Here is an 18,932-nt window from a genome sequence, read left to right as displayed (position 1 = left end):
TTCATCAGGCTCTGTTTCCATCCTGGAGTTTCTCAGCTCAGATTCTTTCCATCCTGAATCTGTTTCTCAGCTCAGATCCTTAGCCCTCTACACTCGTAAGTCAACAATTTGTTTCCCTCAAACTTCCTTCCTTCCCTTTCCGCCCTTCCTTCCTTTTCCGTCCTTCCTTGTCTGTTCTCCCTTCCTGCTGGGGCCGAGCATTCGCTACGAACCTCTCGCAGTCCCCGCGGCCGCCGTTTGGACACGGCCCGCACCGCTCCGGGCAGCCGAGCCGCCCACGCCCGCAGAGCCGGGGGTCGCGGCGGGGCCGAGCAGCGCGGCCCATTCGCCCCGGAGGAGCCCGAGGTAACGAGGGGCCGTGGCGGGCGGCTGTCGCTGCCCGCGGCCCCCCGGCCCGGTTGGCGGAGCCGCGGCGCTCGGTGGGGCGGGGGCCGGGCCCTTCCGCCGGCCGCGCTTCCGGCCGGTCAGGTGACGGGGCCCGGCGGAGCGGCGGCTCGGCTCGGCTCGGGCGCTGCGGGGAGCCCGGACCCGCCGGTGAGCAGGGCCGGGCCGGGCCGGGCCGGGCGGGGCGGGGGGCGGTGGGGGCAGCCGGGGCCGGGCTGCGGCTCCGAGGCCGGGCCGGAGCCGCCTGCGCCCGCTGCTGCCGAGCGGGGCGGGGACGCCGCGGGACCCCCGGCCTCGCCCGGTGCCTCTGGAGCCGCGGGCCCCCGGCGGGCCCGGCGCGGGTCCCCCGAGCTCCGTTCCGCGGCCCGGCGCTGCCCGCCGGGGTTTGTCTCGGAAGCGCCGGGTCGGGGCCGCAGGTGCCCGGTGTGCGCTGTGCGGGGCCGGCCCCGCTGGCTCTGGCTCGGGGTATGTCGCGAGGTGTCAGCTGCTGGAGCATGACATTGGTTATATTTCGGGAATTGTTCATATATTAATGCTCACTTCTTCTTAAATCACGCCTGTTGTGTACAGTAACTGTTGTATTTGATATTTTTACGTTTGCTGCTAACCTGGGTTAGCCAGGCACGTCTGTCTCACACAGGAAAACCATGGGGCAGCGTTACCCATCTGGTTATATTCCTTTTTTTTTTTTTTTCCTTTGGACTTGGTGAGGTAAGAGGATAAAATCTTTGTTGAAAGATTTTTCTTGGAGTTTATATTAAACCTTGATGGAACTGAATAAAAAATAAGCAATTGCTTTAATCGCTGGGGGTTTTTCTGTTTGCATTTACAAGGTACACGGACTCCTCGGTGTTCCTGAAACACCCGAGCTGGGCCCTGGCAGCACTGCCTGTAACACAGACGTGCATTGCAGAATCCCAGTTAATGAAACCAGGCCAGGCAGGGCTGGGAGGCAAATGGCTGCTTTGGCAAGAGCGAGTGAGCTCATGAATTCATGTTTTGGGACCACTTTGTGGTGGTATTAAGAAGCAGGTGCCCAATGCTGTACAGGTTACAGGAGGTGGAAAGATGAACCCGAGAAATGTTTCCAGGGAGTTAAAATGTAACGTGTTTTGGGGACAGAGAAGAGTAAAAAAGTACTGAGAGATAAATATGTATTTAATGATTAACAACAGGACAGTCATGTGTTAGTTAAAATATCTAAAATGACTGTCAAGAATTCAATGCACTTTCTTCTAGACATTGTCAGCAGTTTTCAGCTGAGATTACCTGGTTGTACTTGAAGCCCAAGCAATTGTAATATGTTAAGTATCAAGACTGTTGAACTTATGAGTGGGCATATTTTTATAAACTTTCAGTAGTAGTTTTAGATTTAAATTGAATTTCTAATGTGAATATTCCTTTTGTAAATATTTTTAAGTGTCAGAAAATGACACTATTACCTTAGGGATAAGAAAAATACGCTGACAAATCTTCTTTTTGATTTAAACTGTGAAAGGTTCAGGAACTAAATCAGAACTTGTTTCGTAAACAAACTAGATTTGGATTATTTAAATTTCAGTAATCTTAGCTAAAATAAAATTCATTAGGAAAGAAATATGGAAAAGGCTCTTTCCTGTGGAATTGACATCCAACAGTGCTGCTCTTGTTATTTCATTGTTATGGCAAAGAGGAACAAACTTTGGGTTTTGTTAATAAACTAACCAGACTTCTATATCCTCACCAGAACTTTTTCTCATTGTTCATGAAAAAAATACTTGAGACATCCTAATGCCATGCTGTTAACACATATTCCAGGACTGTTTTGTATAGGTGGAATTAGCTTCTAATTTATACTCCCTCTTTGCCTTTGCCAGGTTAAATTAATGTTCACTTGCTGTTTCCAGCAGATTTTTTTTGTGTTCCTTAACTTATGGTGAAAACTCCTCTAGGCTGTCCTGAAGTGTTTTTGCTGTGTTTTGAGGTCTGGGCAGTGAACTTTGGCAAATGCAGTCATTGGCTGAGTTCAGAAGTGTGATCTTTGACAGCACCACTCAGCTCATGCTTTCCTGGTGAGCAGTTGATTTACAGGTGAAGTTTTTAAAATATTAGAGGGAAATTTCTTTTTTACTGGCTGTTAGTGAGGTCTGTACCCAGCACATGGACATTCCCAGGCCCCTGCACTTACTCTTGTCGTGGATCTCCTGTGCTCTCAGCTGTCACCACACAATTCCAGCTCCTCTTAGAGTTCCACCCTCTCAGGTACCTCCACTTCCATGTCTTCATGCTCCACCAGGTTTCTGTGTTTATTTTGGAAGCCTACTTGCAGATTAGTTCCTTGTTTCTTAACTGTTCGTCCGCTGCCACTCTTGATTCTTGGAGGTAGTAAAGCTCAGTCATTTTTCAGAACAACCTGTTGGGATATAACATAGGGACTGTGGTTTGAAGGAAATAAACAGCTAATCCAGATGGCTTTTATGAAACAAAGATACAATTTTCCTGTAAGTATGTAGAGAGCAAAGAAATAAGAAAAAGACAAGCTCTCTGAATGCCTGCAGTTAGGTATCAGCTGATTTTTATATCCTTTCCTTTGTTTTGTTTGTTGCTCATCCTGCCTCTGGGGTTGATTTGGAGACCTGATCTGAAGGATAAGTTTGTAGCAAACCTTGACTGGCATCCCTCAATTGTGTTTACTTAACCCCAGAAGTCGTGTTCTATCCCAGTGTATTCACAGTCTTCCTCCCAAACTCTAAAGCAAATTGAAAATAAGACTGGTTTGGTCTGTTGTGATAGTCGTTGATTTTTTTTTAGTTTGTGTTTTGCTTATGGTTTGTTGGGTTTTTTCCCCCTGGAGAGTTTTGTCTCAGAGTTCAAGAAGTTTGAGTGACTGTTCAATTTTGAGCTCATTTTGTGCTCGGAACAAGTTCCATTTGCAGTTGAATTTGTACTTTAGGATTCAGAGTACACTCACAAGCTACACAATATGTGATTATCAAATGTAAATTTAGCCCCTGGAAGCTGTTCCACATTTGCCTCTTTGTATATGTGCAGATGTACAGAGCCCAGCAGCACCTGTTACAGACCAGTTATGTTAAACTGGGATATTCCAGGGATGAAATCAAATGTGTGAGAAGGCTTTTATTATTTTTACAGTTGCATTTTGCTATGGTTTTGATATTTTACATTGGTTATGTCCTAACAGGTCACTGGGCCCCTTCAGCCAATGAACAAATCCTTAGGAGAGGATCCCCAGCAGAGATTAAGGAATGACCTGTTCTAGGGAAGGAGATTCAGTGCCTGTTGCATGATGTCATTTTAATCTTTCTTCTGTCTCAGCCATCTTTATTCCATAGCATTACTGATATCTCTCTGGATTTCTTTGTCATGCTTCTTCATAACATTTTATTTATTTCTTGTAGTTACTAAATCTGAGGGGTTTTTTTCAGTAAGTTTTTGTGGAGATACAGATTTTATCTTTTTGACAAGTCTTCAGATTCATTGTTTAATATACAGAATTTAATTTGGAAAAAGAAACTTTTTTCCACATTGCCATTAGAGACTCAGAATTTATTTATTTGCCTCTTGTACACTTCCTTTCCTTGTGTTGTATGTCAAGATGTTTCTTGTGACCATTCTGTAAAGGGATGCAGTATTTTTACAGTGTGTTGAAGTTTTACAGTGTGTTGGTTTTAAGGAGGTTTTCTCAATTTTTATATTAATATATAGAGATCCAAGTTGATAAGTTTTCACTTGAACTACTGAGCAAGACAGGCTGAAGATTCTGGTTGTAAGGATGTGTGAAAAATCCAAGTGTCTTTGGCATACAGTTTGTAGGTTGGCAGCATTTCCATCTGCCCTGATCTAACATGGATTTTAATTTTGTACAAGGAACTGGGTGTAAATGGAGTCGTGGTGTGAAATGCTCAGAGTCAGCACTACTGAAAGCAGCCTATGGTGAAGTGCAGCATCTGTGAATACAAATCTGCCCTTCTGGGACACTGTGCAAAATGATGTAACGGAGTGAAAAAGCTCTGCAGAAATAGATTTCACCTGCTGTAACTGAGGCTTTGCTGCAATACTTCACAAGGTCTGGGTGTGATGCTTTCCTGGCTGTGCAGTGGGATTGTGTTGTAGGAAAAAAGCTGTTGGCAATAACAGCTGGAGATCCTGAGGCTTTAGTTTGCTGCCCTGCCCCTGAGCTGCAGCTCTGCTACAAAGAGGCAACACTAAGGAAAGCCTTTAGTGCTTGGGGGGTAAGTTGGAAAAGAAATTATCTTCTGAAAAATTCAAGTTGCCCTTTGAAAATGCTTCAATGTTTGTACATTTGCAAAAAGTTCAGATAATCTGAATCACCTGTTTGTTTCTCACAGCTTTATCTAAGTATTCCTGTTCCTGCAACTTCAACATGCATGGATGTTAGAGTTTGATGAAAAGCATAGTGAAACATTTTAAACATTTGTATTTTAGTGAATTAATTTCTGTAGCTACTGAAACTCTCTTAGTTCTTGAATTACAAATCTTGCACTGGTAAAAGTATTTCTAGAAGTGCAAACGCTTGTGCTGAGTCTCAAATTTTTAGGTACTGTGGAATTTATATATCAAGGAATTACACTGTAGAGGTTGTTGCTACTGAAATAAAATAAATGCTGTTCTTTGGTAAATATGATTATGTTAATGAGAGACAAAAGCATGGAAGAAAAATTCAAGCACGTTAAGGTAAAATTTTCAACACTTCTGCATTACTACCTTACTACTAGATTAGAAATGTTTAATAGTTTGAAAATACTAGAAATGTTTGATAGTCATTTCAGTGCTGCTGTGATAGCACCTATATACTGCTCAGGAGAGAATTCAAGTTCTAAGCCACCTTTGCTTGCCATTATTGTCATTAATATTCCAAACTAAAGAACATGGAACTTAAAACTCTGCATTGTCAGTCTGCTCAAACTGTGAATTACTTCATGATTAAATTCTGCTTCTGACTGCACTCTCAGTTATAAGTTGTGTTGAATTTTGGAAGAGCATGGGGAGCTCATTCTCCTTACAGCAAATGGCATTTATGAGAAAATACAGGGGGGTTGTTTTGGCTGTGGATGCTTATCAGTGACAGTAAAATACAGGTCACACTATGGGACTGTAAAGTAGCTTAGTCTCTAAAAAAAGATCCCTCTTGGCTACGTTAAACTAAAACCATCAACAACAGGATTCAAGAGCTTCTTAGATAAGTCACTACCAGTTTGGAACGGGGCCAGAATGCAATGTTCATAATGCCAATAATTGTTTAGCTTTGTTTGGTTTTTCCCTTTCTCACAGCTGGGATTCCAAGAGGAAAATTTTCTTGACTTTGTTTGGGCAGTCCTTGAGGATGGCAAGCAAAGGACCCACAGCTTCTGCATCAACAAAGAGCTCCAGTACTGGAGGGACCAGTGGCAGCAGCAGCAGTAATGGCTCTGGGGACAGCACTAATCAGGACAACACTTTTGAATGCAACATCTGTTTAGACACTGCCAAAGATGCAGTTATCAGCTTGTGTGGGCACCTCTTCTGGTAAGTGCTGCAGCCCCACACACCAGCCAGAACACCATTGTCTGATCCCATAAAAACCTGGGGTGTTTGTCATTCTAGAGGAGGGACTGTGGGTTTGCTTTAGGAGGAGCTTGGGTTTGCTCCTCAGCTGCTTTTCTTTGCTTGTATTCCAGGGAGTGGGTTTCCTGTGTCCTAAACTCCCTGTACTGCTGGATTATTGTGTACAAGCAAACAAACAAGCAGCCCCACAGACAGTTCAGTGCCCATTGGTACTGTTTGCTTATGTGTGTTATTTTATTTGTGCTGTCTGGCCTAGCACAGATATGTTCTTCAGACCTAAATTCCATTCTGACCTCTGCCTACCTAAACCTGGATATGCATCTGGGTTCTGTAGGCCAAGTTGTAGTTTCTCCTCCAGGCTTGCTCTTTTTTCCTTTGAAACCATAAAAAAATAGGCAATAAGCTTTTACATATGGGCAATTTCTCTTTTCCCATGATATTGCACTTGTGTTAGGAACTTTTTAGTTCTTTAATTTGACTTGGAAATAATGCACAGCACAGATATATGTGCAGAATTTCTGATGTAACTTGGTTTGAATATACCCCTTCTTGAATGTGAAGAAGTTAAGGATTGACATGGCCAAATGTGGGTGGGTTGGAGTTTATTTTACACAGTGGGCTAAATCTTTGATTAAAAGAAGCCTGAAAATGTTTTTCTCCCGTGTAAATATACATAACATCTGAAAATCCAGGATTTTTTTGGGGGAGATGGAAAATCACTGGCTTAGGGTGTGTTAAGATAAAATAACATTAAATTATTGCACAAAAGGATTTGGAGTAATGGAACCTTAAAAGTACCAGGTGTCTTGTCTGAATGGTGTTATTGAGACCATTTTGAAAGCAGATGGCTGTTTAGCAGTTTTATCTTGTAGCTTGTTTGTCTTTGACCTTTTTTTAATTTGCTATAGCAATTTAATCTGTTTAATGGGAATTTCTCTGCCCTGAGCAACTGAGTCTGATCTCAGTAGCTGACCCTGCTCTGAGCATCAGGTTGGACTGGAGGGTACCTGAGGTACCATCCAGCCTTAGTTATGCCATGATTCTGTGAATGTGGCTGATGTTTCAGCTCAGTTTCTACGATCCTAAAGTCTCATTACTGACAACTTGCTCATCTTGGCTCTGGGATAGTTTTTCATGGTATCAGAAGAGAAAATTTGTACAATAAACCTTAAGATTAATGCAGGTCTGTCTGGGCCTTTGGTATGGATGAGAACCCAGGGGTGGGAGATGCACAGAACCACATTAGGAATTTAGATTGCATAACCTGAAAAAAAACAGTGGAGATCAGTCTTGGGCTGTGTTTGCAAAAATGGTTTTGATGGGAGGCTGCAGAACTGGCCCAGCTGGATTCCAGGATTCTGTTGTCACCAAGCTGCACTATCCCTGTACACTGCACATTTGTCATATAGACTTCAGTAACTAATTCTGTTTTCCTCCCTTTTTCTGCTCTGTGAACAAATTGTCCTGGGAATGCTCACAGTTGGCCTTGTTTACACCAGGTAAGACAGGTTTTCTTTTGCTTTGTCTTTCATCAGCTCCAGTTGCTCAATAAAGCCCTTGGTTCTCTGGAGTATCCCCCTCTATTCAAATGTGCTTTTCTCTCCAGGGCAGTCACAACCTGCTCATGCAGCTTAATGTGCAACAGCTTGCAATCTGCTCTTTGAGCAACAAGAAAACTTAGATTCTGTTCCACTTGCCTCCACTTTGAGTTTCTTAAGCCTTGCATAATTGCAGTTTTGGTACAATTACTGTTGGAGCTTGCAGGGTTTAGTTTGCAGGTTTAAGTGCTGAGTGTACTTGTTTTTGCATAGTGTTTGACATTGTGGTGCCATTATAGAGAAGGTGGATGACAGGAAGGCCATCTGTGCTAGCCCTTGGCCTTTGCAGGACTGCTCACACTCTTTATTTCTTATTTTGCTCCAGTGCAGATCTGAATGTGTCCACATCAGCAAGTTGTTCCCACCAGAACAACAGCCAAAGTGCCAACTCCACTTTGGGGAGCACTTGGCACTTACTAAAATGTTTTGCTCCAGAACTTTGTGAGAAATTGCTAAAGTCTTTCTGCCTGGCTGCAAATGAGGTGTGCATAGTTATTTTTGTGGTATTTTAGTAGTTTTCTTATAATTTCCTTTCTTTTAGTGGCTAGAGACCAGGCCAAACAGACAAGTGTGTCCTGTATGCAAAGCAGGAATCAGTCGAGATAAAGTTATTCCTCTCTATGGAAGAGGTAGCACTGGGCAGCAGGACCCCAGGTAAGAAACCTCAATGCAACTATTTTCATTTGAAAATTAAAGATGAAACTTTAGTTTAGGGTCTTAAGGTTAAAATGTAAAGTGCTGGATTCACAATTTTAAATACTTTGTCAAAAGACATAGATCTGATATTTCTGCCAAATATTTCTGGCTTTTTCAGGGCCTGGATTTGTTCACATTTCTTGTTCTACTGGCAATTCATTTTAATTTGAATCAAGTGTTAATTATCAGTTACGAGTGGCAGGTTGCAATGATTGTTGTCTGACCAGAGAAGCTTATATTAAATGTTCACATCCTCAGTTTTTAGTCTTTGCAATGGGTATTCATTATTCAAAAGTGCAGCTTTATGTGCTGCTCAAGGTCCAAAGCTGCTTCTGGCTCTCTCACACACTGCTCCAGCCCTGCTGGATGGCCCCAGGACACTGCCAGGAGATTGTCTTTTATGGTGGTTCTGATTATTAGCCAGTCTAGTCCAGATACTGTTGTCACATGTCCTTGCACTTGAGCTAATTTCACAACTTCCTGCAGAGAGAAAACTCCACCACGACCCCAAGGACAGAGACCTGAACCAGAGAACAGAGGGGTGAGTGATCAAATGAGCCTGAGTGGTTTAGTTGTTATTGCTAGTGGTATTTATTCATCCTGGAGGACATAATGTGTGAGAGAAGCTGCATGAGGATCCTGCAGCTTACACATCCTGCTCTTCTCAACAACTCCAGCTGGTTGTTCATGAATCATTGATAGCTGTGTTGTGGCAGAGCTCCATTCCTGTGGCACCTTTAGCATCCCAAAGAACAGCCCAACTTCCAGTGTGCTACCACTGGAAAAGCTTTTCATACTTGATTGTTCTCCACATTTCAATACAAGGAAGACTTTGCTTTGAAAATTCTTTGTGCAAGTGTATTTCTGTCAAAACTTACGTGTCATTAATTAATCCATGTATTAATTTAGATTTTTGACACTGACACCTGCTTCTCTCATTTCAATGGGATGTTACTGTTCCATGGCATTAGAAGCAAGAGAAAGTCAATATTTGTTGGATACGTGATTTGAAGAGGGATCTGTGGTTTTGTTGAGGAGATTACATAGGGTGAATGTAAACAGAAGCTGGCACAGATGGAGCAGACGTGGGAGTAGGTGGTAGGACAGACCACAGTGTGCTCCAGCACTGCATGACCTGATGAAACAATGGCACATTTCCATGTAACTCAGCCTGGGCTCCTTGGAGAGGATTGTCTCCCTCATGCTTCAAGCAAACAACTCTGCAGGGTGTGATTAAGGTGCATTTCTGTATTGAATGTACTGGGAGCTCAGCTGTTCTCTTTCACTAGGGCATTGCTGCCTTATTAAATCAGCTCCTGTACCTTACTTGAACCTTTCAGCTGGTGCTGCTGTAAGTCAGAGGGATGGGGTATGAAGGCAGGGCAGTAGTGATGCTGTTCTATTCAGATCCCATACCTGCCACAGAGAGCCTTGCTGTCCCTCGGAGTTAGTGACAAAATGCTTGAGAGGAGTATGGTCAAAAAACCAACTCCTGAAATCAAGGCTCAACCAAGAAACTTTTATTATATGAGTAAAATCATCTTTGTCCTCCCATTGTTGGTGGTGATAAATCAGAGGGTGTTTCAGAACTGGTATCACTGCTTTAATCCTGAGGTGAGAGGACAGAATGCTGGATTATGGAACTGTGGGCTCTCCACAGTGTTAGGCATGACACAAGCCCCTAGATTCACACACAGTTAGCTCTCAAACAGCACACTGCTTCTGCAGAGCAAGATTCATCTCAATTCAGGACACTTATCTTTTGACTTGATATGGTGTTTTAGTCTGGATCCCACGGGGTCAGTGTTACTGCATTGTAACTTCCTTTTTTCCTCCTTATGTCTTGCATTCCTGCCCCAGGTGATTTTTCCACCTTAATTTGAGTCCCCATGGTAATTTTTTTGTGGTTTTCCTATGCATCCCACTGGCAATTTATCATTCCAGTGACTGTTTAACTGATGCACATGTATCACAAAAAGCAATTTAGGTTGTTTTCTTAAGTACCTTTCCTATATGGCTAACAACTGTTAACACATGATAAATTGTTAAGACATTCTAAATAGAATTCCTTCTGTTGATTTTGATACATTGGCAGACACCTACTACTTTTAGTTGAGAAAGGTTACAGTTGGGAAACACTGTCCTGATTTGTGGCCCTCAAACAAGAGCAGCAGTTGCTAGTTATCATTTTCTCAAACCTTTGGTTTGAGAAACCTTGGTGAATTTGCTGCTGTCTGAAACATTTTAAATGCAGGAAAGCTAAGGAGACATCTACAAAAGTGTGTCACACTGAAAGGTGACAGCTTGGCTTTCCTTTAGCTGTGGGAAAGCCAGTGAGAGGGAATATCTGCACAAAATACTCTGAAATAGGCTCTAAGTGATTGGTACCTGTTTTGTCTTCTGATCTTTGTTCTCTGCAGGGATTCCAGGGCTTTGGGTTTGGTGATGGTGGCTTCCAGATGTCCTTTGGAATTGGGGCGTTTCCCTTTGGTATATTTGCAACAGCCTTCAACATAAACGACGGGCGACCTCCTCCAGGTACACAGATCCTCCTCCTGTCCCATCACAGACATTTCACAAACTCTTAAATCACCTGCTGAATGGCAAAGTATTCTGAACAGTAGGCAGTGTTGTCAATAGAAACACAAAATGAAGGTAAAAACACTCTGTAAAGAGCATGGTCTGTGGCTGGTATGTTTTGTACACAGACTCATAAAAGAAGCAAGTTTGTAATTTCCATATAATTTGCTGAAGGCCCTCTTGGGAGACCAGTGACTGCAGAGGAACAGTGGCACTGGAGACTATTCTCCTCTAATTCAGATGTCTCCTCTGGTACACCAGCAGACTTCTCCTGAAAAATGAGACAAATTGGACTAGACTTTCTAATAATAATAAAAAGGAGTCACTAGGGGTGTATGAAGGAGACCCAGATTTTAAAAACAGCAGGAAAGGACCATTTCCTGAAAGATGAGAAGGAAAAATTTAAATTGGTGCTCTGTACCACAAAATTATGAATGCCAGGATTGTTCATTTTTCAGAAATTTATCTCTGAGACAGTCATCTGTATTCTACAATAAGTAACTTTCCAGTGAAATTACTTCATGTTTTTGATTAACAAAAACCAGCTGGGTTACTCCAAGGGGTGACCTTGCTCTCTAACAATGAAGTAATCCCTAGAAAACCTCCTCCCCATCTTCAGTGTAGACAAACTGAATCTGTTTTGGACAAGAACACCTACTGGCCAGGGTTTTCTGAACTTACTTTGTGGAAGGTTATGCCTGGCAAATCTTCTACCATGTCGTATGGACATAGGAATTAGGAGGAACAAACTCATTCTTCACATCACACCAGCATTGCCATGGTCCTGTGCTGTTCTTGGGTCAAATTATCTTCCCTATTAACTATAGTTCAGTGTCCCCTGAAAATCTGTGGGGTTGGGGGGACTGAACTAAGGAATCCTGCTTTGAAATACTTGTCTTCCTTATGATCTGCCCATGCAGCCAGCCACACTGAGGGTGGGAAGTAGAATTTTCTCACCAAGCAGATTCATTCTTTGCATATTTTTCAATGTATGAATATACTATATTCAGAATACACACAATCCCAGAGAAAAGGAAGGAGCTGAACTGTTGTTTGTTTTTTTTACTTCCTGTTTTCCAGCTGTTCCAGGGACTCCTCAATATGTGGATGAGCAGTTCCTTTCCCGCCTCTTCCTGTTTGTGGCACTGGTGATAATGTTCTGGCTGTTGATTGCATAAGTCTTTTCCATTATTCTATATATTCATGACCAACAAGGCCACTGAAACAGTTACAAACTGCATCCCCATCCCATTTTAAACCTCTTGGTGTCTGGTTCCATAGCTACCTATGGGCTTCAGGAATTGGTGGTACCACAGCACAATGAGGAATCTCACATTTTGCACCAGAGTTGGTAATTAAAACATTGGTTTAAAAGTGTATTTCAGCTCAGATATCTTGTACAACAGGTTCCTGCCACAAACCATGGGCCTAGCGTTGAGCTGCTCTCCAAAAGGGAGTGCTGCTTTGAAATCCTGTGCCAATCAGTGACACCAGGCCTGTGGGATACACAGTTATCCCAACAGACTGGGCAGGTAAGGAAGCTTCTCCAGTGTGACCAGTATCTCCTGCTTTGCAACCACGATGGATCTGCCAGAGCTGCAGATGTTGTTTAATGTCTCCATCAACATCTGACCTTCTCCAGGAAATCATCCCCAGCTCTGCTGGGACTCTCTGGGGCACAGCACGTGATGCAGGCAGAGCCAGCTCTGGAGACTGGTTCCGGTTTCTTTTCCGTCTGTTATTTCCCAGCGTGGTGGAAAACCCTTCCTGATGGTTCTCATGGCTGTTAGAAGAAGGGATACAAATTTATGCTGCAATTTTTTAAAGCCTGAGCATGCTGGAGCCAGACCCTGGAAGATTCTCTGGCTGTGGAGCCAGGTGGGGCTGCTGGAGGCAGCCCAGTTCCTCACTGACAAACAGTGTTGTTTGTGTTCCCCGGCTCTGTGCAGCACCTGGGCTGCACTCCTGGATAATCCCCTCCCAACCTCGTCACTGTAGCGACATTTATCTTCCTCAAGGCTTTGAGACTTTCTACACAAGGTCATGTACTCCAGATAAAATCCTATTACAGACCTGAGATCAGCTTGTCTGGGGAGAGGAACAAAAGGCATCTTTACGTGAGTTTTGAGGTAAAACTTGTCATTCTGTAAAATGACACAGGAGGAGCCCTGAGATCCTGCCTTTGCCAGCACATGCTCAGTAGGGAACGTTTGGAGACCTTCTCTCTGCAGGTGCACACAGACCCTCTCCCATGCCACAGCAGGACAGCTGCAGCACCACAGTCTCTGCAGCTAAAATCTACCAAAGATTTTAATTTGAAGTGCTGGAGGAGACCACAACCATTAATGTGCTGAGGGGATATTGCAGAAGGTGAGCAATCTGCAGCCGCTTTGGAATCCTGTTGGGTATTCAGCTTTAAAGAGTACTCCTGATGTATTTGTGTAGATTCCTTCAAAACAGGTATGAGAGATTCCCTAGCAAGATGAACAGTTCATATTTCTCTGACTAGGCAATTCCATTTCTTTTTCTCTTACTGTTTTTAGATTTTTTTGATTCCGGTCGCTCGTACTCATGATGATTTCCTGCAAGATGAATGTTGTGACTTCCCTGGCAGTAGACAGAAAAACTGAAAGCAAATCAATTAATAGAAACTTTGTTTCAGTAGCTTGGGATTTTTAGTGTATGGCAGAGTTTCCTGGGCAGGACACCTTTAATTAATTGTTATAGAAGTTTATTTATGTAATTATAAACTGTTTCCTTTTAGTGTCAAGACGGAGTATGACTGAAGTTTAACTTGCCTACCTCCAAAATTCCATCTGGCAAGTAGAATGTTGCAAAGCTTCTGCAGTGTTTTGTCACGTCAGATTTATACCTGACTCAATAACCTGACAGAATATATTGCTCAACTATTTATAGTTGAGGTGGTGCTTCAGCTTTTGCTGTGCGACACTTGTGAGTAGCTGAACTTTGGCAAAGGGTTCTTCTCAATGTGTAACTTGGTAACTGGGGCCCTTCCCAGGAGCATGGGCTGTTTGGTTTGGTTGTCCTACGATGTCGCAGCTTTGGGTTCCTCTCCTGCGCAGTCAGCACCACCTGCTGATGGGAAGGGAAGGTTCATGTGACGGTAAGGGATGGATTCCTTCTCCTTTTGGACGGAGAAACTCGATGCTGAGAGGTTATGCAGGGAGGAGAAAGGTAGCTTTTTGAAGCCTTTATCCCATAAAGAGGATAGAGAAGTGACTGCAATAGATTCAAGAGGTACTGAAATATATTTAATTAATACATTTTAAAAACCAGAATTTTAATGGATCGGGGGTGGGGATTTCCATCTAGAAGTGAGAGAGATAATGGATTTATCCATTATCTATCTAGGACTGAGAGAGATAATGGAGAAGGCTGCAGAAGCATGACTGAGAGCTCTTATTTTCCGGCAATTCAAGGATGAAATAGTCTAAAAGTGTTAACGCTTGGTTCCCCCTTTCCCTGGTGTGCTTTTGTATGTACCCCTTCCCGTAACCCGACCGCACGCGGCCCGGACGGCTCGGTTAGTGCGTTACCGTTCCTCCTCACTAATTTTCACTGTTGTGAAAGTGATTTAGAATTAAAAAATGGTTTTACATTGAGCGGAGTGCGCCGCCGTTCCTTTGCGCTGCCTGGGGCCGGGAGCGGGAGCGGCGGGGCCCGCCCGGGGCCGCGGCACGTGCGGGGCGGGGCTGCGGGCGGGAGGCGCCGCCATTGGTCGACGGCGCGGAAAGGGCGGGGCGGGCGCGGCGGGGCCGCGCGGGGATTGGCCGGTGCGCGGGGCGGGCGGCGCCGATTGGCCCGTGGCGGGGGCGGGGCGGGCGGCGCGGAGGGACGGGCCCAGGTGCGGCGGCCGCCGCTGGCGTCGGGCGGGCGCGGGATGGAGGCGCTGCCAGGTGAGCTGGGGCCGGGCCGGCCGCGCCTCCGCGGGAGGAGCCGCCCTCCAACACCCGCGGCGGGCGCGCGTACGCGAGGCCGCGGCTCTCGCCCTTATGCGGCCGCTGCTACTTCGGCGGCGTCGCGGGGCGGCCCCTGCGGGGCTGGACGGGGCCGCTGCCTCCTGAGCCCGCGGCCCGGCCGCACGTCAGCCCCGGGCCGGGGAGCGCTCTGGGGCCGGCCCGCCGCTCCCTCCAGCGGCTGGCACCGCGCGGCCCGGGGGCTCCCGGCGGGGCTCCGCAGCCCCGGTGCAGTGAGAGCCGCGGGACGGCCACGGGGGATGCGGCCGCAGCCGGCACCGGCTCCTGCAGCGCGGGGCCCGCCGGTGCCACTCACCCCGTCCGTGGTGCCCCCGGGTTCGGCCGCTGCTCCTCGCTGTGTCTGTGCCACATTCCTCCCGGCCTGGGGAACTCGGCAGACCTGTTCCATGGATTATGTCCCTCCGCGTTTCCTTCGCGCTGTTTCCTGCTCTGTTTTGTTCATTTCCGTCGTTTCTCCTGCATACTGAAGCAATTTCTGTTGGATTGAGAACTGTTCGTTTCCGTTTGAGCTCATCAGCCTTGCTGGGCACACTTACACAGATGCAGCTCTACGGCTGAGAGTAGCTGGAGTTTCTTCTTCGTGGAGTTCCGAAGCTGATGGGTCAGATTCTGTAAGATGGTCAGGGAGGAATTAGTTGCTTGTAGTCAGCTGTGGTGTAGTCATTGAGCTTTAAATTTGTTTAATAGAATCCACAGACAGTTTTGACACGTGTGTGTTGTGCTGGTGACATTGAATGGGAGGGGATGGAGCTGCAGAATGTTTGGTTTGCAGGTAGTTTTGGCCTGCAACTATTTCAGAAGTTCAGCTGACTTCCAGGCTTGCCCTGCTTGGAGAGAGGAGAGTGTTGACTGCCTGTGCATGGAGGCACAGGCACACGGAGCTTTGCCTTTTATTCCCAGTGTGCTGAAAAGCCTTTTCCTTTATAGGACAACACAGGTAGAGTCAGGTTTCTCCAAGGTTCTCCCAACCTTTACTCTGCTGTGCAGGTCTGAGCTCAGGTGGAGTTCTTGGTGTTGTGGATTAACAGGAGGGCACAGGGGCAGGTGATCCAGGTGTGGAGCTGATGCACAATTTTGGGAACTGAAGTAGCACCCTACACCACTTGTCACATTTGAAGGAACCCTTTGAGCCTTACATCTTTATGGAGACCTTCCTGGATACTGCTGGTGATAGTGGTGCTTGTAGCTGAGCAGCAAATGTTTATTTCCCTGAAATAGCTATTCATGTAAAAAGTGCAAGATCTTCACCTTGGTTAATTTTAAACATTGTTGTTGACCTACACAGTGGGGTAAAGGTGCATGGAAGGTTGATGGCTTCTGTTTTGTGTAGCTTCAAGGAACTTAGCAGTGTTATGAACTTGCCTAAGCAACTTGCCTAACCAAGTTGTACCACCCTTTGGAAAAGGGAAGTCGTGGTTTGTGGTTTTCCTTGTCTAAGTGCCCCTTTTCCTTTAATGCAGCCTTGCTGCAAGCAAACTGTTGGTAGCAGGAAGAAACAGATTTGGGATCTGCTCGGCTCTGTGACACATTTCTTGTGCCATCCTGTGCTGAACTAAGATTCTTGACTCTTTAATATGCCTGCACTGCCTTTGGGTTTTTGGATAGCATTTATCTGTGTGCCAAATGCTCTTTGTGCTCAAGCTTTCATTCTGTTTTCCTAGCTTGCTTGCATCTAAGTAACCAGCTCTCTCTGGGGCTTTCTGGCAGTTCTAGCAAAAACTATTATAACTCTGTTATAACAGTTTTAAGTATTTTCTGGAAGGGCAATAGGCCAGTAGCATCACTCCCCCTTCCTAAGTCTGAGGATAGCCTGGTGCTGGCTGTACAGTCTCCATGGGATTATTCATTCAAGAGTGTAATTCCTTCCTGGTAGTCTAGTTGTTCTCTACTGAATGAAGTTTGCCTTTCCTTTCTTTCAGTTCTGGGAAATCCAGTTAATTATACAAATGAGAGCAAACGTTGTGTGCTGAGTCAGTGCTGTGGGGGAAGCAGTAGTGTGGCTTCCTGGCCTAGCATGGTTCTCTGTTGGAATTGTACTAGGTCAGTGTTGCCTTCCTGAAGTCTCTGCTCTGACAGAGCTGTAACTGAACTGTTTTATGTGAAAAGTCATATTTTTTTCTTGTGCAGAATGTGAATAAGCAGATGTCATGTCTGAAGGAAAAAAAATATACAAGATATCAGAGTTTGATTTGGGAGTTCCCACTCTGGGGTTATAGACTGCCTGCAGCTTTCCATGTGGGAAGGCTTTCCTGTCAGTTACTTAGGGTTGTTCTGTATGAAGGATGTACCAATCTGTGTTTTCTCTGCTGTAAACTGATTGCTGTTTGTCCCCTTATTGCTGTGTGCAGGTGAAGAGGTCTGGAGATGTCTGGGATGTGGGGACAGCATTGCAGCTGGGCAGTGCCTGCACAAGACTGTCAATGAGGCTTGGCACATCTCCTGTTTCAGGTAGGTGAAGCTCAGCCTTTCAACCCTCCTTGTGCTGTTCCCCTGGCTGGGACCTGCTGGTGAGGTCCCAGCATGAGCTGGGGATTCCTGCAGTGATCTCTGTGCCTGACCTGTTCCCAGCTCCTTTGTGGCTGTACCTCAGGGACAACATCCAGTCCCCAGAGCAGCTGACACTGCCTGGCACAGATAAAGTGCAAATAAAAGCTCTGATTTACTGCTGGTGGCAGAGGCCATGGGTTACATGTTTGTCTTCTGCAACATTCCAAAGCAGTGCCCAGGCAATTTGCACAGCCTGTTGCTTTTTCCATGTGTGGTAGGTGCAAGGTTGTTAGTAGGGTGCTGATAGAGATCTTTTTGCTTTCTCTCCTTTCCAAACTCTTAAGAGAGACAGACTTATGAAATCTGTTAGATAGTGTTGCTGTCAGCAAGGACAAAAAGGGATGTCTGCCATGGTGGTAGGAGTAATGCCTCTTTTTTGTGTTTCATGAGTACTCAGTCCAGTTTTCATGCTCCAGGATCACATTTCTGAAGGGGTCTGTATTTTTGAGAGAGGTTCAGTACCTGCAGCTTCTACTGGCTTCTATGTTGGCTTGAATATGGGGAGGTTAATGTTTTGGATATTGTTGAAGAAAGTGGGGGAAAAGGAAGCCAAAGTGTGGCTTTGGAGGAATGTTTTCTGTGCCAAAATAAGCATCTATTGTCCTTGTTTAAAGAACACAAGGAAAAAGCCCCAACAAAATACTCCATCTTTGTTGAAGTGAGGATTGTGGTTATTGGTATATTTAAAAAAAATAAAGCATCTCATGCTGCCAAAGCAGTGCAGGCTCAGTTGAGTTGGAAAATGCTGTTTTAGTGACACATTAATAATCACTATAATATTTTTATTTCATTACAAATTCCGGTATTTTGGATTTCTCTTGGTTTTAGTGATCATGTTTAGCCATAATGAAGCAGCTTTTCTTAATCCTGGTTTTCTCTTTTCCCTGAAGGATGAGTATCCTGCTGAGCTTCCCTAGACTGTGCCAGTAGCCAAACCCCAAGCTGTGTGTGCTGGGAAGTCTGTCCCTCTTGCCATTGAATGTATTTCTCTTGTGGGTCTTGATTTGCAAATGTTTTGGTGCTTCTTGCTGTTGGGGCTGTTGAGGTGAGGAGCAGCTGAGCTGGAGGCAACTCCTGCCTTTGGGACACTTCACAGAGGATTTGTTTTCATAGGTTATATTGTGTAATGGAGGTTTGGTTGTTGCTTCTGGGCTGGTTTGTTTAATACAAGTGATGACACCAACCTTTCTCTGAGCTGTGTAGTCACTTTTTGCATTTGCTGATGAACTTCTTGTGCCCTGTGCCTTTGCTGTGCTCAGTGAACAGTTGGAACCTGCAGCAAAGGAAGCTGCCCTCCCCTTTTTCCTAGTTCCAGGGTAGGACTGACATGAAAACAAGTTTCCAGTTTGCCCTGTGTTCCTCCTTTCCTTCTGCTGTCCCTGAGCCATGCTGAGCAGCACTCTTGTGCTGATATCCCAAAGGCAAACTTGAAAAAGCCTCTGAGGGTAGGAGGCTTTGGCAGCTGGGAGCTGTGAGTTCCGGCAGCTCTTGTGCAGTGTTTTTTACAGTCTTCCTGTGGATTAGCTGACTCCCTGGCCTGGCACATAATTTCTCTAATGCAGCT

General features: G+C 45.2%; 2 protein-coding genes across 7 annotated transcripts in view; both read left to right on the top strand.

The window, feature by feature from the left end:
• The first annotated feature begins 276 nt into the window (after window positions 1–276).
• RNF185 (ring finger protein 185) lies at window positions 277–14,446 on the top strand. 3 transcript variants are annotated; one of them, XR_010030190.1, is made up of 8 exons: window positions 277–345; window positions 5,677–5,910; window positions 7,430–7,448; window positions 8,089–8,201; window positions 8,730–8,784; window positions 10,664–10,781; window positions 11,904–13,193; window positions 13,588–14,446. XR_010030190.1 is itself a non-coding variant. In XM_063173360.1 (7 exons), the coding sequence occupies exons 2-7, from the start codon at window positions 5,729–5,731 to the stop codon at window positions 11,999–12,001; spliced, it is 585 nt and encodes a 194-aa protein (XP_063029430.1). In that variant the 5' UTR covers window positions 277–345; window positions 5,677–5,728; the 3' UTR covers window positions 12,002–14,446. The 3 variants fall into 3 exon arrangements, 2 of the variants coding, with proteins under 2 accessions (XP_063029430.1, XP_063029431.1); XM_063173360.1 differs by having other exon boundaries at window positions 11,904–14,446; XM_063173361.1 differs by lacking the exon at window positions 277–345 and adding an exon at window positions 487–534 and having other exon boundaries at window positions 11,904–14,446.
• LIMK2 (LIM domain kinase 2) overlaps window positions 13,097–18,932 on the top strand; it is a 30,836-nt gene continuing 25,000 nt past the window's right edge. Inside the window, exons 1-2 of one of the 4 annotated variants that reach the window (XM_063173356.1) lie at window positions 13,097–13,193; window positions 17,170–17,269. Coding sequence is in view for 2 of the 4 variants with exons in the window: in XM_063173351.1 (XP_063029421.1) it covers window positions 14,725–14,740; window positions 17,170–17,269 (116 nt within the window). In the remaining 2 variants the exon portion in view is untranslated. Of the gene's footprint in view, window positions 13,194–14,693; window positions 14,741–15,149; window positions 15,433–17,169; window positions 17,270–18,932 lie in introns of those variants that run through there. The other 3 variants (XM_063173351.1, XM_063173352.1, XM_063173354.1) reach the window with 3 other exon arrangements.

This window comes from Melospiza melodia, chromosome 20 (genome assembly GCF_035770615.1).
Source record: "Melospiza melodia melodia isolate bMelMel2 chromosome 20, bMelMel2.pri, whole genome shotgun sequence".
Taxonomy (NCBI): Eukaryota; Metazoa; Chordata; class Aves; order Passeriformes; family Passerellidae; genus Melospiza; species Melospiza melodia.
The sequence above is the reverse complement of the archived record's forward strand: the minus strand, read 5'-3'. Positions and strand labels throughout refer to the sequence as shown.

What these genes read in the sequence shown, in the direction of transcription:
- RNF185 (XM_063173360.1), top strand. Translation starts at nt 5,729, where the DNA reads ATGGCAAGCAAAGGACCCACAGCTTCTGCATCAACAAAGAGCTCCAGT. An exon ending in ACTGGGCAGCAGGACCCCAG is followed by an intron (nt 8,202 to 8,729) that starts GTAAGAAACCTC and finishes AACTTCCTGCAG; the next exon opens with AGAGAAAACTCCACCACGAC. An exon ending in CTGAACCAGAGAACAGAGGG is followed by an intron (nt 8,785 to 10,663) that starts GTGAGTGATCAA and finishes TGTTCTCTGCAG; the next exon opens with GGATTCCAGGGCTTTGGGTT.